This window comes from Pseudomyrmex gracilis, unplaced genomic scaffold, assembly GCF_002006095.1.
Source record: "Pseudomyrmex gracilis isolate BER0280 unplaced genomic scaffold, ASM200609v1 scaffold_40, whole genome shotgun sequence".
In the NCBI taxonomy this organism is placed as follows: Eukaryota; Metazoa; Arthropoda; class Insecta; order Hymenoptera; family Formicidae; genus Pseudomyrmex; species Pseudomyrmex gracilis.
Window position 1 is genome coordinate 967,349 of NW_018020624.1, and position 18,800 is coordinate 986,148.

General features: G+C 40.6%; 1 protein-coding gene across 7 annotated transcripts in view; it reads left to right on the top strand.

The window, feature by feature from the left end:
- The first annotated feature begins 1,653 nt into the window (after positions 1-1,653).
- The window catches only part of LOC109852922 (A disintegrin and metalloproteinase with thrombospondin motifs 9), a 30,370-nt gene continuing 13,223 nt past the window's right edge, over positions 1,654-18,800 (top strand). For 4 of the 7 annotated variants that reach the window (XM_020424529.1, XM_020424535.1, XM_020424532.1 and 1 more), the window contains exons 1-5: positions 1,654-1,904; positions 5,075-6,235; positions 13,245-13,370; positions 13,657-13,817; positions 13,908-14,033. In XM_020424529.1, the coding sequence (XP_020280118.1) occupies positions 6,010-6,235; positions 13,245-13,370; positions 13,657-13,817; positions 13,908-14,033 (639 nt within the window). In that variant the 5' untranslated portion in view covers positions 1,654-1,904; positions 5,075-6,009. Of the gene's footprint in view, positions 1,905-2,789; positions 3,256-5,074; positions 6,236-13,244; positions 13,371-13,656; positions 13,818-13,907; positions 14,034-18,800 lie in introns of all 7 variants that reach the window. The other 3 variants (XM_020424530.1, XM_020424533.1, XM_020424534.1) reach the window with 3 other exon arrangements.

Genomic DNA, 18,800 nt, shown 5'->3' on the forward strand with positions numbered 1-18,800 from the left:
CGGTTCTAATATGAAAATATACAGGGTGTTTGATAATTGCCGTCTAACCGCTCGTAAGTATTCTAAGACAAAAAATCCTGTACCACTTTGCAAGATTCGCGATAATTAACGAAATAATAATTAATAAAGATCCCGCTAATCAGCGTGCATCCAGCGTAAGGATAGCCCAGTCTGTCGCGCAGTAATGCGTCTTGATGTGTTTTATTATTATCACTATATATTATGCGTACTTTTTCCAAGACTAGAAATCTTGCGAAAGCATTTCACGTTGTCGTACGCAACAAGCGCAACTTAAACGTGTCTTGTGTCTCGCCTTACAGCTGCCTTGGTGTAAAGGAGACGGAACATAATATGTCTGCACTCTTCCACGAGCGCACACGGACGGCGGTTCTCGCTTGTATGAGTACTCCCACCATCATCTTGGTGCTCTTGGTGCTGGCCGGGCTGCTCAATCTTTCTCAACTCGACACCAGGGATGCCAGACTCTGGCTGTTTGGTGGCATGCGGTAGCATGGAGGAGATACGCACACAGCTTCATGCCGTATACGTGTGCACCCGAGCTTCGGGGTCTGAAGCTGTGTGTGTGCGTATTCCCTCCACGCTACCGCATGCTACCAAACAGCCAGAGTCTGGCATCCCTGCTCGACACTTGGACCTGTGCACATAGCGCGGAATAGAACCATGTCCACGTTCGAACACAGCGTACGTACCGATAAGTCGCTCGTAGTCATCGCTACGTAGTTGTCAATGTGCATCACCCGTGATGCGTGCGCTAGCTTACGGGGCGGAAAAGCGATCGTAAAAACTCTGAAGGGGGGAAGGGCCTGGGCCCGATTAATTTAACTCGCTCGTAAGAGAAACGTATGCGCAAACTCAAAATTACGAGCGCTTAAATATTGAAAACCTATAGGAAAGCGTTCGTAACTTTGATTTTGCGCATACGAGTTTCTCTTACGAGTGAGTTAAAGAATCGGGCCCCTCGATTCTCGAACAATTTGCGCATACAAAAATCTATAGTACGTGTGACATTAACAATAGAGTTTCGTATACGAAAATTTTTCAAGAATTAAGGCCCTGGACCTCGATTCCTGAACAATTTGCGCATACGAAAGTTTATAGTACATGTAACATTAAAAGTGTGTAGAGTTTCGTACATATGGTTTTTCGTATACAAAAGTTTTTCAAGAATTAAGGCCCCGGGGCCCCGATTCTTTAACTCACTCGTAAGAGAAACGTATACGCAAACTCAAAGTTTGCGAGCGCTCAAATATTGAAAACCTACAAGAAAGCGCTTGTAACTTTGAGTTTGTGACATACGTTTCTTTTACGAGTGAGTTAAAGAATCGGGCCCCGGGGCCTTAATTTTTTGAAAAACTTTTGTATATACGAAACTCTACTGTTAATGTCACATGTGCCATAGACTTTCGTATGCGCAAATTGTTCAAAAATCGAGGTCCTGGCCGCTCTCTCATTCTTCTCTCTCTCTGCTGTTACATAGCGAACCGGAGGATGTGGAGGAATGGAGGAGGTCGCGACGGACGGCGCTTCGGGCAACTCGAGGCGAACTTCAGTCGGTGCGTCCGAGGCAAGTGCCTTTCGTAGAGGTTTGCGCGATCGTACGCGTCGCTCGCTCGGCGGTTTGCCGTGTGCCGTCGCTGTGCGCGGGTTCTTTCTTCGCGTCTCTCGCTCGCGAGCGGAGCTTCTTTATTCCCGTTGTTTCTTAATTTCTCGATTTCGCTTTCAGTGCCGCTTTGACCGTCGAGAGACACCGGACAACGACGCGCGATCGACGCTCCGAGATTTTGCAAAAATCTTCGGATCGAAGTCGCGCACGATCTCATGTTCTCTCTCTGTTCGTCGGTGATTATTCAGTAGGTAACAGTTCGCGCTCGATTATGGCCACGGTAAGTCCCTCTCGTCGCACAAAGCCCACGATTTATATTTGCGTGTTATTAAACTCCTCTAATAGCGTGAAAGAAAGCAGCATCGTGACGAAACAGGCCCAGTGAGTTTGAAAAAAAAAAAAAAAAAACGTGTCTCGGCGACACAGGAATCCTCACCGCGACACGGAGGCCTCGTGTAATTATTTTTTTTTTTTTTTTTTTTTTTTCTTCTTTTTCTCGAGTCTCGTGTCGCTCTCTCGAACGGGTGTCTTTACCTTCCGTGAAACTCTGTTACTCGTGAAAATGAGTAGTTACCGCTGACACCGACGCGTTACGCAATATTTAAATTTGTATTTTTAGGCTTTAGGGACTAACCGATGTGTACGTTACCCGGCGCACGCACGGGGCCACAATTGCGACGAGCTTATCGGCAAAGCGTGTGTGTGTGCGCGCTCATCGAGGAGTTTCTCTCTCGCATTTTTTTTTTTTTTTTCAAAAATACATTGTCCAAGTCGTAATTCTTGAGAATTAAAGGGAAAGTTGTTTTTTTTTTTTTTGTGTGTGTTTCTTACACACAGATACGCGGTATCAAATTGTCGAAGCGGACAAACTCGTCGCCGGTCGAACGGCCGCGTGAGATTTGAGACATAAGTTCAGCTCTTTAAGTTCGCGCGACTCTTCTTCACTCGCAACTTTTGCGAATCGAATATTTTTTTGCACGAAGTTCCGTGAAAAAAAAAAGTGCAAGAGTTTTTCTATGTGTGATGTTTTACTCTGCTTTATTCGGTTCTTCCTCCGTGACGTGAAAATTTCCGAACGCTGAGCCTCGTTCGTTCGCACGTTCACGCTAGATCTTTTGCAACCGCTTAAACGCTGTGCGTGTAAGATGTCATTTCTTTTTTACAGTTACACCGTGTGCAATTATCGCCGATGCGTGCGCTAACATTGGCATTGTAATGACAGACATCAATCGACACACACGCGCGCGCGCGCGCGCGCGTTATTGAAGATAATTGCTTCGTGGAGCGGAATCGCGACACAGTTTTAATTCATCGGCGACATATCGACGGCCGATCGTCGTCGTGTGTTTCTTAATCACAATAACACACAAGTGTATTACATCCGAGAACGAGATCTGACGGATATTTTGTGTTGATATTGTGTGCGGTTTCAACTCAAGAGGAAAAAAATTCATCGATCGTCTAACCGATTGATCAACCTCGGTATGATACGTGCGACAAGAATAGTTTGACCCAGACCTTACGAGATTCCGAGGTCGGCAGCCGCACGCTGAGCATTTTTTACGTTTCTCATTTGGCCGGTCGTCAATGTGACGGCGCGACGGCGGATTTAAACTCTTCTACTCCCCCCGGTGAGATATCCACGAATTTCTCGCTAGAAGAAAAAAAAACAGGAAAACACTTGCCCGAAGAAGACAAGGAGAGAAGTTTTTTTTTTTTTGTTTCATTTATTAGAACTCCGACAAAAGATCCTCTTTCACGTGCTTATTTTCCGTCGCAAACAACAATGTCTAGTTTCTCTAGACGAAACAAAGACGCGTTGTTTATAAAAAGAAATTTATTTATTTATCAAAATTTGTGGTGAATTCATTCTCCGAGTTTTCTTTACTAACGACATTATTTACCGGATGTAAACAGAGATCATTGAATCTATTTCTCTCTTGGACAAAGACAAGTTGCAAGTTACATGTGTGCAGTGTCACCTTTTATAGAAACGCAAGAAACCCCATCCGCACGGTATGTGTTGCAACGTTTCCATATTTAGTTTCCACATTTTGAAATTGACGTGCAATATTAGATCGAAATTGATGACTCAGATGATGATTTCGTTTTTTTTGTTCCAATTGTCTCTTTATAAGAAATTTTATCATGAAGCTTATTTACATCAGGTTGTTAGCTATGTCAGCGACATTTAAAAAGCGAAGACATTTGTGCGCTTGTGACACAGGTTATTTATTTATTTTTTTCTGTAAATACGTTTCTCGGGTCAACTGGCATTGTTCTTTTTTTTTCACTGTTCTGTTATTTGCAATATTGCAGTGATTGACCGTGTGTGGTAGTTTCTAATTGTTTCTTGATTTTTCGTGCAACCGACTAGTTCGCTCCTTGTCTCTTGCTTGTAAATCACTGAATACATTTGCTCTCTTGGGGTTTTTATAGTTTCTTGAAGCTACTTCAATGATTTATTTTTTTTATCAATCTCTTTAGTCTGATTTCTAATTAATGTTGTGATCTCGTTACAATTGTCTTGCGCCAAATATACATTTTGTTCATGAGCAGCTAACAGACTCCTCTCCTCTGAGTCTTTCCTTATCTTCGGTATACTCTTTAATTAATGTCTTCTTAAATGGATTTCTGATTGATTTCCGGAACGATTCGCGATATTTTTAGCGCGATGAGCATGATCTAACGTTGAAAGTTTTTTCATTATTTGCGCTCGGAGACACTCTCTGTTGCGATAATTGGTTTTCGCACGCCCACCTAACGATTCTTCTTGTAGAAGAATTGATTTTTCCGCGTTAAGTTTGACAAAACAAATGACTTCACATGCAAGAGGTATCATTCCAGTTGTTGAATCCCTCTGCCAATGCGACGTTATATTGTCGTTAACGCTTTCCGTAGCAAGCCGTTTTCTCAATCCCAGTTTTCGGATTAGCAAAAACCCCTGCGACAGTCATATCCGGAGCACTTCCCTAAACCGGCTAACAACTACAGCATGATAAACGTGTAAATCTGTTTTAGCTCAAATGGGTTGCAAATGCGTTTTTGAATGAATGAATATCTTTTTCCATTTCTTTGGCGCAGATGATATTTCCAAGACTAAAAATGATTTCCCAATCTTTTTGCTACTATTTATTTAGTGGCCTAACACGCGCGAAGATCTATGATGAATTTTCTTCTTCGGATTATGTTATCATTCATTTTAAAAAATATTTGCGCGCAGAATTGTCGCAATCTAGTTAGTTTTTTTGCGTTTGGTGACGATAGATTATAACGGTTTTTCTTTTACTATTTTTTTATACAACGCTTCAAAAGTCTAAGATTCCTAAGTTTACGTTTCGCGATTAATTTCACGCTTGGAATTGAAATTGCTAAAAAAAAAAAAAAACTATTGAAGGCGATATAACTTTTACGAGGAAGATTAAAGGATGATTTAACATTTGATTTCAGGAAAGCGTTGCTCAACAGCGAGTTTGAAAAATTTACTCGTCGCGCGTCGTCGGAACCAGTCGCCCCGTTTGAGGACCATCACCCGATCGTCGCACAACTCAGTCAGTCGATCGGCAACACCCCGCCGCGCTTCTCCATTCAGATGAAATGTTTCTCGCACGAGCGTTGAGAGGAGGACTGCGAGTTATCTGGCGTAATAAAGCTAAACTTCCGTCCACGTGAGGCACGAAACCGCCGCGCTCGCACAGGCCAAGAACCGACGACGATCGTAAAACGCTGAACCGTCGGGCACGTATTGGCTGATGAATTGTGATATCCGTCCATGAATGTTAAAGCGCTCGATCGTCACGACGCGTTTTGACTCCGTTGTTCGACCGTTTGTTGTCCGTCGAATAATAATCCCGATATGCGCAAGCGATGATATTCACATGATCGCGCGGTCTTTCGTGAAAGATAAGAGGAAACCACGTAGCGAGAGATCCCGCGCGCGCCCATCCTCCAATAGATGTTACAACCGATGCCGGTTGTTGCATTCTGTCGACGAGTCGTCGTTCGCGAGGAAAACGAGATTTGAGAGGAGGCTGCGGGGGGCGGGACAGCCTTGAGAGATCGCCGACTGTTATGAGAGTTTTATAAGCGCGCGAAAGAGAGCCGAACGGAGAGGAGAGACCCGGACGCGAGACCGGGACGCGAGCCGTTTGCCGTACGCGATAATTGTTGTCTCCGCGACGTAAGTTCGGAATGAGATGATCAGAGTGAGGCGAGCGACGCGGGCGTGAGAGATGCAAGCACGATCCCTCGGATAAAACGCGCGCGCGAGAGGGAACGCTCTTCTCTTGGAGAAAAGAAGAATATTACGCGCGGGAAGAAAAAAAAAAAAAAGAAACGCGCGGAGTATAGATGCTGCACGTGTATCGGCGCCGCAAATTGCAGAGATGTCGCGAATTTCGAATCGTGTCGCCACGATTGGCGCGGCTCTCGCCATCGTTTTGCTCGTGATACTGCTGGTAATCCTGTGGTCGGACGTGCGCACCGTCGACAGAATTGAAAACCTCGGTCGGAGCAATTTAACGGCCGAGCGCGCCGGCAACGAAACGCGAAAGAAGCAGACGGATCTGGTTACGACGTTTGACTCGACCGAGCGCAATTTCACGAACGACGGTGAGTCCCTGCTCATGTCCTAACACAATTATTTCTTCACACACGAAAAAGGAAATGTCAATTTTTTGCATTGAAAAAAAAAAAAAAAAAAAAATTTATCTCACAAGCGACGCGAAAATTTGAACGCGCGAAACAGCACGCGCGGATTGAGATGATGCGCGTTGATGTATTTTTCTCGCAACACATCAAGTTTTTTTTTAAGAAAACTTTTTGATTTTTTTTTTTTTTTTTTTTTTTTGGTGGTAATTCCGTTTTGCAGCAACGCGTTGTTTCTCAAATCGTCGAACAACGATCGGTCCGGTGATACATTATTATCAACCTCTTGAATTCTCGAAACATGTTTTTCATCACACGCCCAATTACCACACACGTTCGCGAGAGTGAAACGCGGGCTTAAAGAACATCCCGAGAGACACTCGATCTCGTTTTCTCTCTCTCCCTTCGAACGTTATGTTCTACGAAGCGATATCATTGTAATGAGGTAAGGTAGATAAAAACGTTTACACGCGGGTCGACGCGCGTTGCTGTGGGAGATTCATTTCGTTAAAACGCATACGACGCGTAATATATATAGCGGCGCGTTGATAAAAAGGCGTTCTCTCGCGTGGGGCCGGGTGTGATGATACGAAAACATCGCGCGTCCTCCTCCACGCGAGTGTCAATCGGAATGAGCCTGCCAATAACGCACATAGGTGTTTCGTAGAAGAAAGAAAAGACCTGTGTGAAAAATCTGATCCTTCACATGTGTGCGAAAAACCACGCTAAGTGCGGAGGAGCCTAAGTGCCAACCGCGTAGCCAACACCAGCCGAAAAGTGCGTGCATCGCAGAGACTCGTGTTTCAGCCGCGTGGTCAGCGAATGCGGGTAATGTCACGCGTTTAGCGCGAATCGCAACTTCGTCCTCGGAAGGTATAATGTAACATATCTTTTGCCCGCGCACGTGTTTTCTTTTCGAACGCCTTCGAGAAACGCGGCTTGAAATAAAACCGATTTCACTAATAGAATAGTACAAAAACTGGTCCCGTGTGCACACGTGTGTGTGTGTGTGTGTGTGTGTGTGTGTATGTGTGTTAACGTTGCCACGTCGTTTACGCTACTTTCCGAGTTGTATTGCAAGCTGCTACTCTCTACGTTGTTGTTGCGTTGTCCTTTGATCGAGATCACCTTGATTGACCATCGAGTCAGAGCTGGTGTATTTAATTCGCGCAAACGCGCGCGCGCGTGCGTTTTCTCCGTAAAATGTGTGAAATAAATTTTCTCAAGAGTATATGTATGTATTAATATACAGCGGTATATGACGCAGCAATAAATGCAGCAAGTCGAAGTATAATAACTCGCACGTGAACAAGCAGCGTCGCCTATGGAAGCGAGGATTGAAATAAACTTTGTGCGACTATCTCTCCGTTATTCCACAAATAAGAAAGAATTCTTTGTTTGACTCTTATAACTGTAAACTCCGGGGATTTATTTATAAATACGTTGACGCGAAACGTTGTATCTGTAATCCGCTTGAGAGTCGACCGATATATTTGTAGCGCTGTTAATCTCTGTGTGAGAGAGAGAGAGAGAGAGAGAGAGAGAGAGAGAGAGAAAGAGAGAAAAGGGGTTTACCTCGCGTAGAGTCTCAACGTCGTGAATGCACAGAAGGGGCGCGATATTGCCGCCAGACGTTTAACGCTCGCGTGTTCGTAAACATACCAACTGACTGAACTACAGAACCTGTGTGCTTCGTTGCACACAGCGAATATATATCGCAACCATAATTTATATCCAAGATCGAATCAAAATAGTCCGGAGCCACAGCTGCTTCCTCCGGACCGCGGTGTAACGTTCGACGCGCGCTCTTGAACCCCACGTCCCCACGTTCGTCGCTCGCTGTCTGTGCTGTTTTTTTCTGCGCTCAATTACTGTAAAACACTTCAGAAAGATCATTACACCTTCAGCGTTTAATTGCGCGCGGATTGTTTTCGAGAGCTTGAGAATTTTATTTTATATTAGGTTTTTTTTTTTTTTTTTTTATTAGGTAGGTGAAAAGATATATATACAGTCTGTCACAAAGAAGAACGCGACCAGTTTGATTTACGGAAAAATTTATTGTTGAAAAAGTTTGATTTAGAGGAAAATTTATTGTTTAAGACTGAAAATATATACATTTATTCGGCTTCGATTGAAACTATAAAATGTTTCCTCTAGAAAAATTTCGTGGCGATAATGTGTGTCAAGAATATTAATGTCTCTGTAGCTTTTTATTTTTATGGCACGATTCGTCTCCGACATTTCTGAAAATATTTGCGAGAAGATTTAATTTACAGTCTGTCAAAGAAATAAGTGATTTATAAGAAAACTCTTATAAAAAAAAAACAAAACTATTATTTCAAACCGAAAATACACACATCCATTCTACTCGACTGTGTGCGTGAAAAAATGTATTTTTTATATCAATAGTGTGTCCGGTCGCTGTGTCAATAATTGCCTGATGTCTTGGAGGCATACTTTGAGCTAGTGGAAAGTGTGCCTCCAAAGATGTCAGGCAATTATTATTGACCAAGTCTGGCAATATTATTAATACGAAAGCATTTTAGTTTCAATCAAATAGAATGGATGTTCAGTTTTTTTGTTCAAATTTTTCTATAAATTAAACCGTTCTTCTTTGACGACTGAAAATGTAATTGCGGTTTCATGAGAGTTTAAAAAAATCTACAATTATTTTTGCACCAATCTAAGACCGTCGGATTGATTCACACGCAGCAAAAAGTATCCCGTTCGATTATTTCCTCAATAGACAATATTGTTTGCTGTTACAGAATAATTTATGCACAGTCTCTCTCTCTCGGTGCTTTTTGTCGAGGCTCGCGTTTCTGTACGGCAATTGAACGGCAACATGCAAAACACACACACACACACACACACACATCAACATACAAGCGGGCGTTCTTCTTCCTACGAAGTATCCGTTTGGTAAACGGCGGAGGAAGGCGAGAAAGTCTCCTCGGTTGTCACTCCACGCCAACTTGCAGCGGTTTGTAGCGTAAACATTTATATGCGAAAGAGAAGTGGTCTGATATTAATGAGAATGGCTCCTTTATATGGGAGGAAGGGGGCAATATTGTCCCACAGTAACGCAATCGCGCAGATTTTCCAATCGATACGGATAAATTTTTTTCGGACCACGCACTGATAGAGTATACATGTATATGTGTGCAACTTGAAACTATTTTTATATTACATAAGCAACAAACGCCGTATTGCTAGAAACACTGTGGCGAAACAAGAACGCACGTTACGCGAGGTGTATAACAGTTTGAAACTCGCCGAACATCTCGCGATATTCTTGAGATGACAAAACAGCACAGCGCACGTCCTCGACGGACGTTTCAGTTCCGTCACAAAAGTTTCGACGACGAACGAATTCTGTTTTCTCCAAAAAACCCGGTAAAATCGATCGCCAACCGGTGACTTCCTCGTTTTCGCGCGAATAGAGTTTCATTGAAGAGTCTTTCAATTCTCGATCACATCAATGAAAAAAAAAAAAAAAAACGCATTATAAGTGACGTGGAAAAGTACCGGGGATCGACGAGGCATTCTCTTAATGATTGGCTAATCTCCGGTTAGGTTTTTCTTCATGAATCACGGAGATGTAATTATACAATTTATACGTTGTACCTTTTATGCAATGTTGCAACTTTGGCATTTGTTAGTAATATCACATCGATATCCATCTGACAGGTTGAAGGCTGACATTTTAACGATAGATGTCTTTGAACATTTTAAGGTTTCAATTATACGAGCGATAAGGGGAAAAAAATTTGCCTGTCATTACCAGAGAAATAGAAAAAAAAAAAAAAAAAAGAAAAAAACAAGCTGTAAAACCGTTTGCGTGCAAGCAGTGTCGGGGAGTTCAAATGTTATACAAATGTAATTTTATCTCCGCCTGTTATCTCCGCATTTACAATAGACGCACGGAAGACACTTACCCGATTGACGTGTTAATAGCGTATCGGGAGTGGAACGGAAACAATAATTGCTACTGTACAAGCGCGAGAGGAAATTTCTTCTGGGAATTTTCAGCGCGAATCAAATCATACAACAATGTTCGTGTTGCGCCTGCGAAAGAGCAGCCTGATTCGTTTCCACACGTTTCCGTAGTATTTTCACGGATGTGATTACGTTACGTTTATATATACATACATATATATATATATATAAATTGTATGTATATGAACTCGGGAAGTCGAAATGGGGTAATCGCGCTTCAGTTTTTGACAGAACCGAACGTACGCACGTACAACCAGAAAATACGTCATCGCACGACGTGCCAGAAACGTAAGCAATCCGATATGTATTGGATTTGGTAGGCATGCGCGCCTACCTCGTAAACGTTAAATATCGCGTGCAGTTTCAACGGCGCACACGTACGCCGTGAATTTTTTTTGTTCTAAATTATATTGTATCGTAACGGAAAGATGTTGCGCGAATAGAAGAATATCGCGCGAACGTCGCGTGTGCGAGTCGCGTTTTTCTCGTATTTGTTCGAGACATCGGATACGAGACTAAGGGTCATTTGCGAAGTTCGTCAATACCGTTAACGTCTTGGTATCTCGTTAAAAAAAAAAAAAAATTTTAATAAAGAAAAGTTAATTCAAAATTTTCCGGTTGTAGTTGGGCAAGTGTGAACCATTTGCAGTGTGTTTTGCAATAAATAAATCTGCTAATTTTATTTTCCAAACGGCTTTATTTTCAACCTTCTTCAGTGGATTTCTTTATAGAACACTCCCTTCTGATTCATCAAATGACGAACATTTTATGGTTGAATTATAAGTTAAAATAGTTTAAATTTGGTCTGTTTATAAATGTGTGAGTTTCGTCATTACTGTCGCAGTAGATTTATTTATTGTTAGATTTATTTATTGCAAAATATCCTGCAAATGGTTCACACTTGCCCAACTACAACCGGAAAATTTTTGAAATATCGTCAAGAACCCATTCAAACAAACAAGAAAATTTAAATCTGAGAAGAGAGGCTGCAACGAGAGAGAACTTATCGAAGTCGCGTCACGATAAGAATCTCTCAATATTTATATCCAGATACGATTTTTGCGCGAAGCTTAAAGATTCGACGAGAAAAAATACTCATAAAGAAAATACTCATTATCGCGTGTAACGCACCATTAGAGACTTCACGGCCGAGATTAACGCATATACCGTAAAGGACGCCGCATATTATACTCCGCGTTCCTATTAAGACACACACTATGAGGAATGATGACTGCGATTATTATGCTCGTGCGGATATGTACACAACGCTGCATACATATAGATAGTCTTTAAGGTAATCCGTCGTATGCACTGAATATTCTCCTTGCGATAAACGAGCGGTCGCTATAACTATATATACGGGAATTATCGTATCTTTCGGGTCTCTATAGTTCGCGTTTCTCAAATCACCTCGCTTTATTTCAATGTCTCCTCCTGTTGTAACGCGCGGCGGAATTTTGCACAACACATACGTGTATACGTGTTTCAATCAAGCGCACTCTCAACTGTGTCGCCTACGTGTTTTTGCATTTTGCGCAACCGGGCTCAATCTCCTACGGACATGACACGGTGTCTCTCTCTCATTGTCCCGTAATCTTTTACGATATTACGTTGTATGTGTGCGTTGTATAAGTGTTTACATACAATCGTGCAACGACACGGCTGTGAAACTTCACTTCGGGTTGTAATAATTCAGCCGACGGAATGCGTTGCCGCGACGAGGGTCAACGAACCACATTCGTCGTGTAATTTTCAATTCGTCGGCGTTGTGAATATTTTTTTGTTAATCAACTGTAATAATTTTTGTTTGTTTGTATATTATCTGAAGAATTGTCAAACGAATTTAAACTTATTCGCAATTCTCGGGGGGGAGGGGGGGAGAAAATTTAGTTTTCTCACACGTGGAAATTGAAGAAAAGCAATTCGGGGGGAACTTTCAGCGCGTCGGAGCTTCCCCCGACACGAAGCTCGTCGACGAGAGCGATTATTTTTTGTCAAACGTATCACCATCCGTATTTCGTATTCTATCATTTCTTAATTTAAAAATTATTCTCTTTGCGCAATTGATTAAATTAACTTTAATCAGCTTATCGAAACCAGATGGCGATTTGCGCGCCCCGCCCGAGTTTATTTCAAGACTTGTAGATTTGTAGATTTTACAGTTTCTGCGGCACACAATGTTCTTCACATTATGTTTCGCGCATATCTATCGCCGTAAAGAAAGAAGCGCGATAATGTTAGAGGCCTAGTTGCGCGTTATCTGTTTCGCAAGCGAAATAGATTTTTTTTTAAAGCAGATATATATATATATAAAGTCTTTTGTGTGTTGCGAGCTCTCTCTCTCTCTCTCTCTTTCCGCGTCGCATATGTTTCTCCGATACTTTATTGGAAGAAAAGATTAAACACACATACACACACACACACACGCACACACACACACACACGTGTAAGAGAGTGAACGCGCGCGTTGTACGCCGCACATGCGAGACAAGACCGTAAATTCGGCGCACGTTTATCTCATGACCCGTGTGATTCAGAACTGACATTTGATACGTCTCGTGAAAACTGTCGTGCGTAATTATAGAACCGTGCGTGTGTGCCTCTATGTGTTTTTCCAGACGCCGTGCTCTACCGAGGCCGACGTTATAGGTGTGTATAGAGCCCCGATATAATTAGGCGGGGCGGCGATGCTTGTGTGCTGCTGTTCCGCGAACAATTTCCTCAAGGTCTTATACACGTATCTTACGTTCCACCGTTTAAATCTAGACTACTAATTATAAATACATACACACACACAGAGAACGTTCAGTCGTGCGTACAGAATAATTTAAAAAAAAATAGTAATATAAATTACAAGTAAGAGGAAGAGAGAGAGAAAACGACTCACGGAGACACGAATTACATTCAGAGGATGACTTAGAAGAAAAAAAGTTATGCAATTATCTTTTCTGTTTTTTTTTTTTTTTTTTTTTAGTACTTCCAGAGGATGTACAGATTACGAAGAGACGCAATGACTCGATCAACGTGTTGCCGCCGGTCAAAAGCAATCTGGAATACGTGAAGCCACTGAAAATTAGTCAAAATCAGTATGAAGATCCGCGTAAGTGTTTGATGATGTGTTTTTGCCGAAATCCGCGTGAATTTGAAAAAACAACGGAAGTAGAATCATCGAACAATCGTTCGCAAATTAACAGAAGAAGTAAAAAAAACAAATCTAGAAAAAACGTAATTAACAAATTTCTTTAAAGTTGTAAGAGCGTAGGCACGTGTGCGTTCACACACGGTATGAAAGAATTTCAATGCTAAATGAATATCTCTGTGCGCGCGTAGAATCTTGAATTCGTTATTTTCTAGAACAAAAACTGAGACGTTTCTTGTGATTTTAGCCGAAGAATTTTCCACGGCCAAGAGGCATCACAGTGGCCATTTTCGTCACGCGTCGGCCGAGGTCTGGGACCCCCATCCGCAATACGAATTCACCGCGTTCGGCCGTCGATTTCGGCTGCGATTGGCGCACGACGCCAGTTTCGTGTCTCCCGACATAAGAGTAAGAAACCAACTTGATCGCAGCAATCGTTTTCTTCTATCACAATATTCTGCGTCTTAATTAATTAGTCTGTACACGATGACGGTGCAGGTGACGCACATGAGTGAGAACACAAGCAGACGAGAGCACGCCGGTCACCAATTGGGTTGCTTCTATAGCGGGTCAGTAGATGGTGATCCAAGTTCAGCGGTTAGTGTCAGTCTTTGTCACGGAATGGTGAGTCAGAGATTAAAGCTTTAGAAAACGTCGTCTTCGTTTCTTTTTTTTTATATGCGTCGCGCTCGCCAATTAATTCCGATCGATTACGAAGTCGATAAATCACAGACAGACCGTTCTCTGTGTTCTTCTGTTCCGTTCGACAGCACGAGAGAGTTAATTAAAAGTCTACTTAAAACAATTGCCTATATATATATATATATATATATACATAACAAATATATATATATATATTTGTTTTCCTTTTTGTTACGTGAGAAATTGTTAAAACAAATAGTTTTTATTGTTTCAAAAAAAAAAGTGATAAACATCGCGCGAGAAGTTTCAAGTGGCGTTCGCGAATACAGATCAGTATTCTGATGAACGGCGAGATGATATCTTCGCATCGTATAATAACTTTCTTAGCATTCCGATTCTCGACCGATTGTGTTTGCTAGAATTTTTCTCGCGTTTATTTCTTTATTCATAGGAAGAAGCGTCGCAAAAATATTTGAAATTATAAAAAAGAAAAATTGGCAACAAGTGTAATCATTATTACACACTGATTGTGTTTCTCGCTTCGATATCTGCGTTTTGACTCTTGTACATGTTCTATTTGAAATGTGAACTTGATATCCTTTTTTCCAATTCAAGATCAGATCCGAAGCTATACTTTTTCTGAATTACATTCTTGGATCTCTTGGCGAGAAAGGACTGAAGCAACGATAGAATAAAATAGGAGATGTTATACTTTTCGCTTGTTTGACGTTCCTCATGGCGATTTGGGTCACGCTTTAATTTAGCCACGGCAAGGTTAGAGTAATCAATCGGACGTCTGTTTCAGACGTAGAAATAGGAAGAAGTAAGCACTCGGTTCAAGCCGAGCCTTGATGTCTTTACTCCCGATAGTAAGTCGAAACCACTCGACCTAATTATTCGATTCTGCTCGAGAGACAACGGATCTCCGGGTTCGCGTGCTAATGGAATCACCATCGTTCAAATACATTCTGTGTTCGCTTTCTTTAAATTTTCACAACATACACATCTGCTTTGTCTTCTTCATCCCGCCCTATTGCTCTTTCAGCTTTTCCGTTGTTTGTAACTCGATTCAAAACCGTTAATCTTAGAATTTATCTTCTTTCTCTTGTAATGTTACAAATTGTTCTCAGTATTATAGTCTTGTCTTTTCTTTTTGGCAAGGATATATTGTAAGAATAAAAATCCGCGAGTTTATGATTTAAGCTGATACAACCAGTTTTCGGATCGGCCCGACGACCTTGACAGGAATGTATAATAGGCAGAATTAATTAGGGATACACTTTGTCAGTGTGTGATGACATTTGGCGAAACTGCATAAGAGGATCGAAAGTATAATTCTCGGAATTGCTCAGTTTTGTTAATTTGTTTTTTTTTCTTCCGATACTTCGTTCAAAAATAACTATGCACAATAACCTTTTTCGATTAATAAATTTAAGCAAAAATATGTGCAACTTTGATCATTTTTGAGCTTCCGTGTATAATTGTCTTAATTACAATATATTATTTGTGGAAATGACTGATAAGCTGAGATTATTCTTGTTGATTGATATTTTCGATTATTGCTTCATATATTTTGCGTGTAAATTTATAATTTTCTTTCGTGTGTGTACAGATCTTGTAAAAAGAGAAATATAAAGATAAAAGGTTTACTGTTCTTGGGAATTAAAATTTATGATCAATATTGATATATTAAAACATGCACACGTACACACACACACACACACACACACACATTTTCTCTCATACCACATTGCTCACAGTTTATTGTCTTTGTTTTTTTTTTTTTTTTTTATAGAATACGCTGAACGCAGACTATTTTTATTATGATTAACGTTATTTTGATTATGTTTCTCTCTTGATTTTTACGCATATTAAGCGTTATTTAAACGAAAGATACTTCTCTCCAAGCGTCCGGTATATTCCGACCGCTTCTAATTTAACGATTCGTTCTGCCTATGAAACGTTAGGTACGCACGTCATGTCCCCGCATATTTTTGTATTCAGTTCTCAGAATGTGTGCTCGGAACATTTCTCTCGATAATGAAACATATAATGAAAACACGCTCCTCAGGTGCAATTGCGAATAAGAATAAAAAAAAAAAAAAAAAAATTGAGTTTATTATTTCTTAAACACATACATTTATAACTAATAGCATACTTGCTGCAAGGATATCGATAATCTTGTGCAAATATCACTGAACACTCTGTTTTAATTATAGATACTATTCTGGGATATTAATTGAAGACATGAAATTTATTAATGGACGAAATGTTTGTTGGATTATTTTTTGATCTTCGTCACAAAATGTCAACCGAGATATGAGCGAGATACTGGCTGGATGTTGGCGCGCGCGAATATAAACTTCTCACGACCTTGTCATTTACATATCTTGTAACCGAAGAGGAAAACGGTGTCTTCGCAACGTATTGTAACAATCTAAAATCGTGATGTATATATATATATATATATATATATATATATATATATATATATATGAATTGGATAACGTGTTGTAACACTAAAATTGAATATCGCACTAACACAACCAATTGTTTGCTCCTCCATTTTTTTCATCTTTTTTTTAATATTATTGCTCTCGGTCGTTTTTTAACTTTGCTATCGTTTTTAACGTCGCCGTCGTGGCTGGTATCTCGCACATAGTTTCGGCACGTAAACATAGACGTCTATAAAAGCGCGCAGTGGGAATCGGAAATCATCGCCATGTGCAAACAAAACTGCACATGTTAGGAAACAAACGCGCGGTTAGAGAAGTGTCAAGAACAAGCTGCAGTCAGCGGTTTTATAGTCGAGCTTGGTGCGATCGGCGGTAGTTTTTTTTTTTTTTGGTTTTTGTTTTTTTTCACGCGGTGTAATATTTTATTTTCGTCTTCGTAAAAACACACGCAAAAAAATCATATCTTCTTCGTATTCGCAAAGAGACTTGGTGAGTAATTTTTTGCACGTAGACGATATATTTTTGTGTGCGTGCGAACTTCGATTCACAAGACAACGCAATAAAAGTTGCACGTAAATGCGCAACATTCTCACTGTGTAAATTACACAAATTGTCGTAAGAAAACGATGTGAAACTAATTCAAAAAATTAATTCTTCGAACGCTTTTTCGTACGCGCGCGCGCCACGAATTCCTTGCGCGGCGCGAAATGATATTCTTTCTAATATTCGTCATCGGCTAGTTGTCAGTTGATCGAAAGGGTAAAACGGGAGATGAATGAGCAGAGAACGGAGCAGGGATAAAAAAAAAAAAAAAAAAAAAAAAAAAAAAAAAAATGAAGCGGAGACGGAAATATGAGGAAAAAGAGACAACGAGAAAAACGAGATCTTCTTGCCAAGAGTTCCTGGTAAACTCCTCAAGTCGGTCTTTGTGTGCCACGGAATAGACGCGTGCGCTTGCAGGAATGCAAATGGCAAACACCAGAGCGAATCGAGCAGATTGAATCGAGAATTGGCGGCGCGACGCGACTGTCTCTCTAATGGTCTAATACGTCTAACGTCTATTTAAATTACATTGATCTGATAATTGTTTAATTGGAGACCGGAAAACGTGTCGATGAAACTTGTTTTAACAATCTAATACGATAACGACTTCAAAAGTTTAACAAATAAAAAAAAGAAGTGGAGGAAAACCAATAGGAAATCCAAAGACCGTTGGTTGTGTGTTTTATAAATTTTATTTTTTATAAATGTTTTGTTTCTCCGATTTTGAATCGAAATTACACAATCGTGTAATTAAATAACAAATGTATATAACAACATACAACAACGGTGTTTCAGACTTCTACCGGTCTATTTTCTTTTATTTCTTTTTTTTTTTAAGGATCGACAGAGAATTGTGAGATTTAAAAAGCAGACGCTCTGAATATAAATTTTGTTATCGGGTTGAAAAGATACTATTAAAACAAAGATACATCATTATAAAAGATAGACATGACTGAATCACACACATTCTTGTGTTGAAACTTTCTTCGCGATATTACACAACCCACACAATGTAAAGTGCCTATTTGATATAAATCAGACTTGAGGCGCTGCGTTACTCGGCTATCCCGGTTCGCGCAACGCACGTGCGCACGTGCGCGGGAGAGGGTTCTGTATATTTCGTAAAAACAAATAGATAGGAGAGTTCATCTCCGTCAGAATGTTTAATCAAGACGCGTTAACACGCGTATCGAAAGTTCCGTAGGATAGGATAACAACGGGTGGCGGCGCGCGCTCACGTTTTGTAAATAACACTCTCCTAATAGCATCGCGATTATAAGTCGCCGCGATTTAAAATAAACGAGAGCCGAGAGTAAACCCGAGAGAACAGAATCCTCGTCTTTTACGCAAATACGTAGCGCAATATTCCGAATTCAATTGCACGAAGTTGGCGCTGTTTGTTTATAAATAATTTCGTCGTAATTTTCGTTCAATCGCGTGAAAGAAACAAGTTCAGTCCGAATTTGAAGTAAGTTCTCCGATACGTATAACGTTCTCCAGCGAGAAAATCCGTTTGAGATACAATAATCTCGTCTCTCGGAAATCTTCCGACATTGAGAAAAGCAGATGGTTAATTTTTTTTTATTTTTTTTATTTTTATATTTTTACTTTTTTTATCAATCGTGTGTGATAGTCACAAAACACTTTGAAGTGAATTTCGAAGACAGTTTGTATGGAAATCTGATCTGCTGTTTTACTATTTTACAAAAAAAAGAAACATTACAATCTTTTATTCCTTTTTCCTCACTGG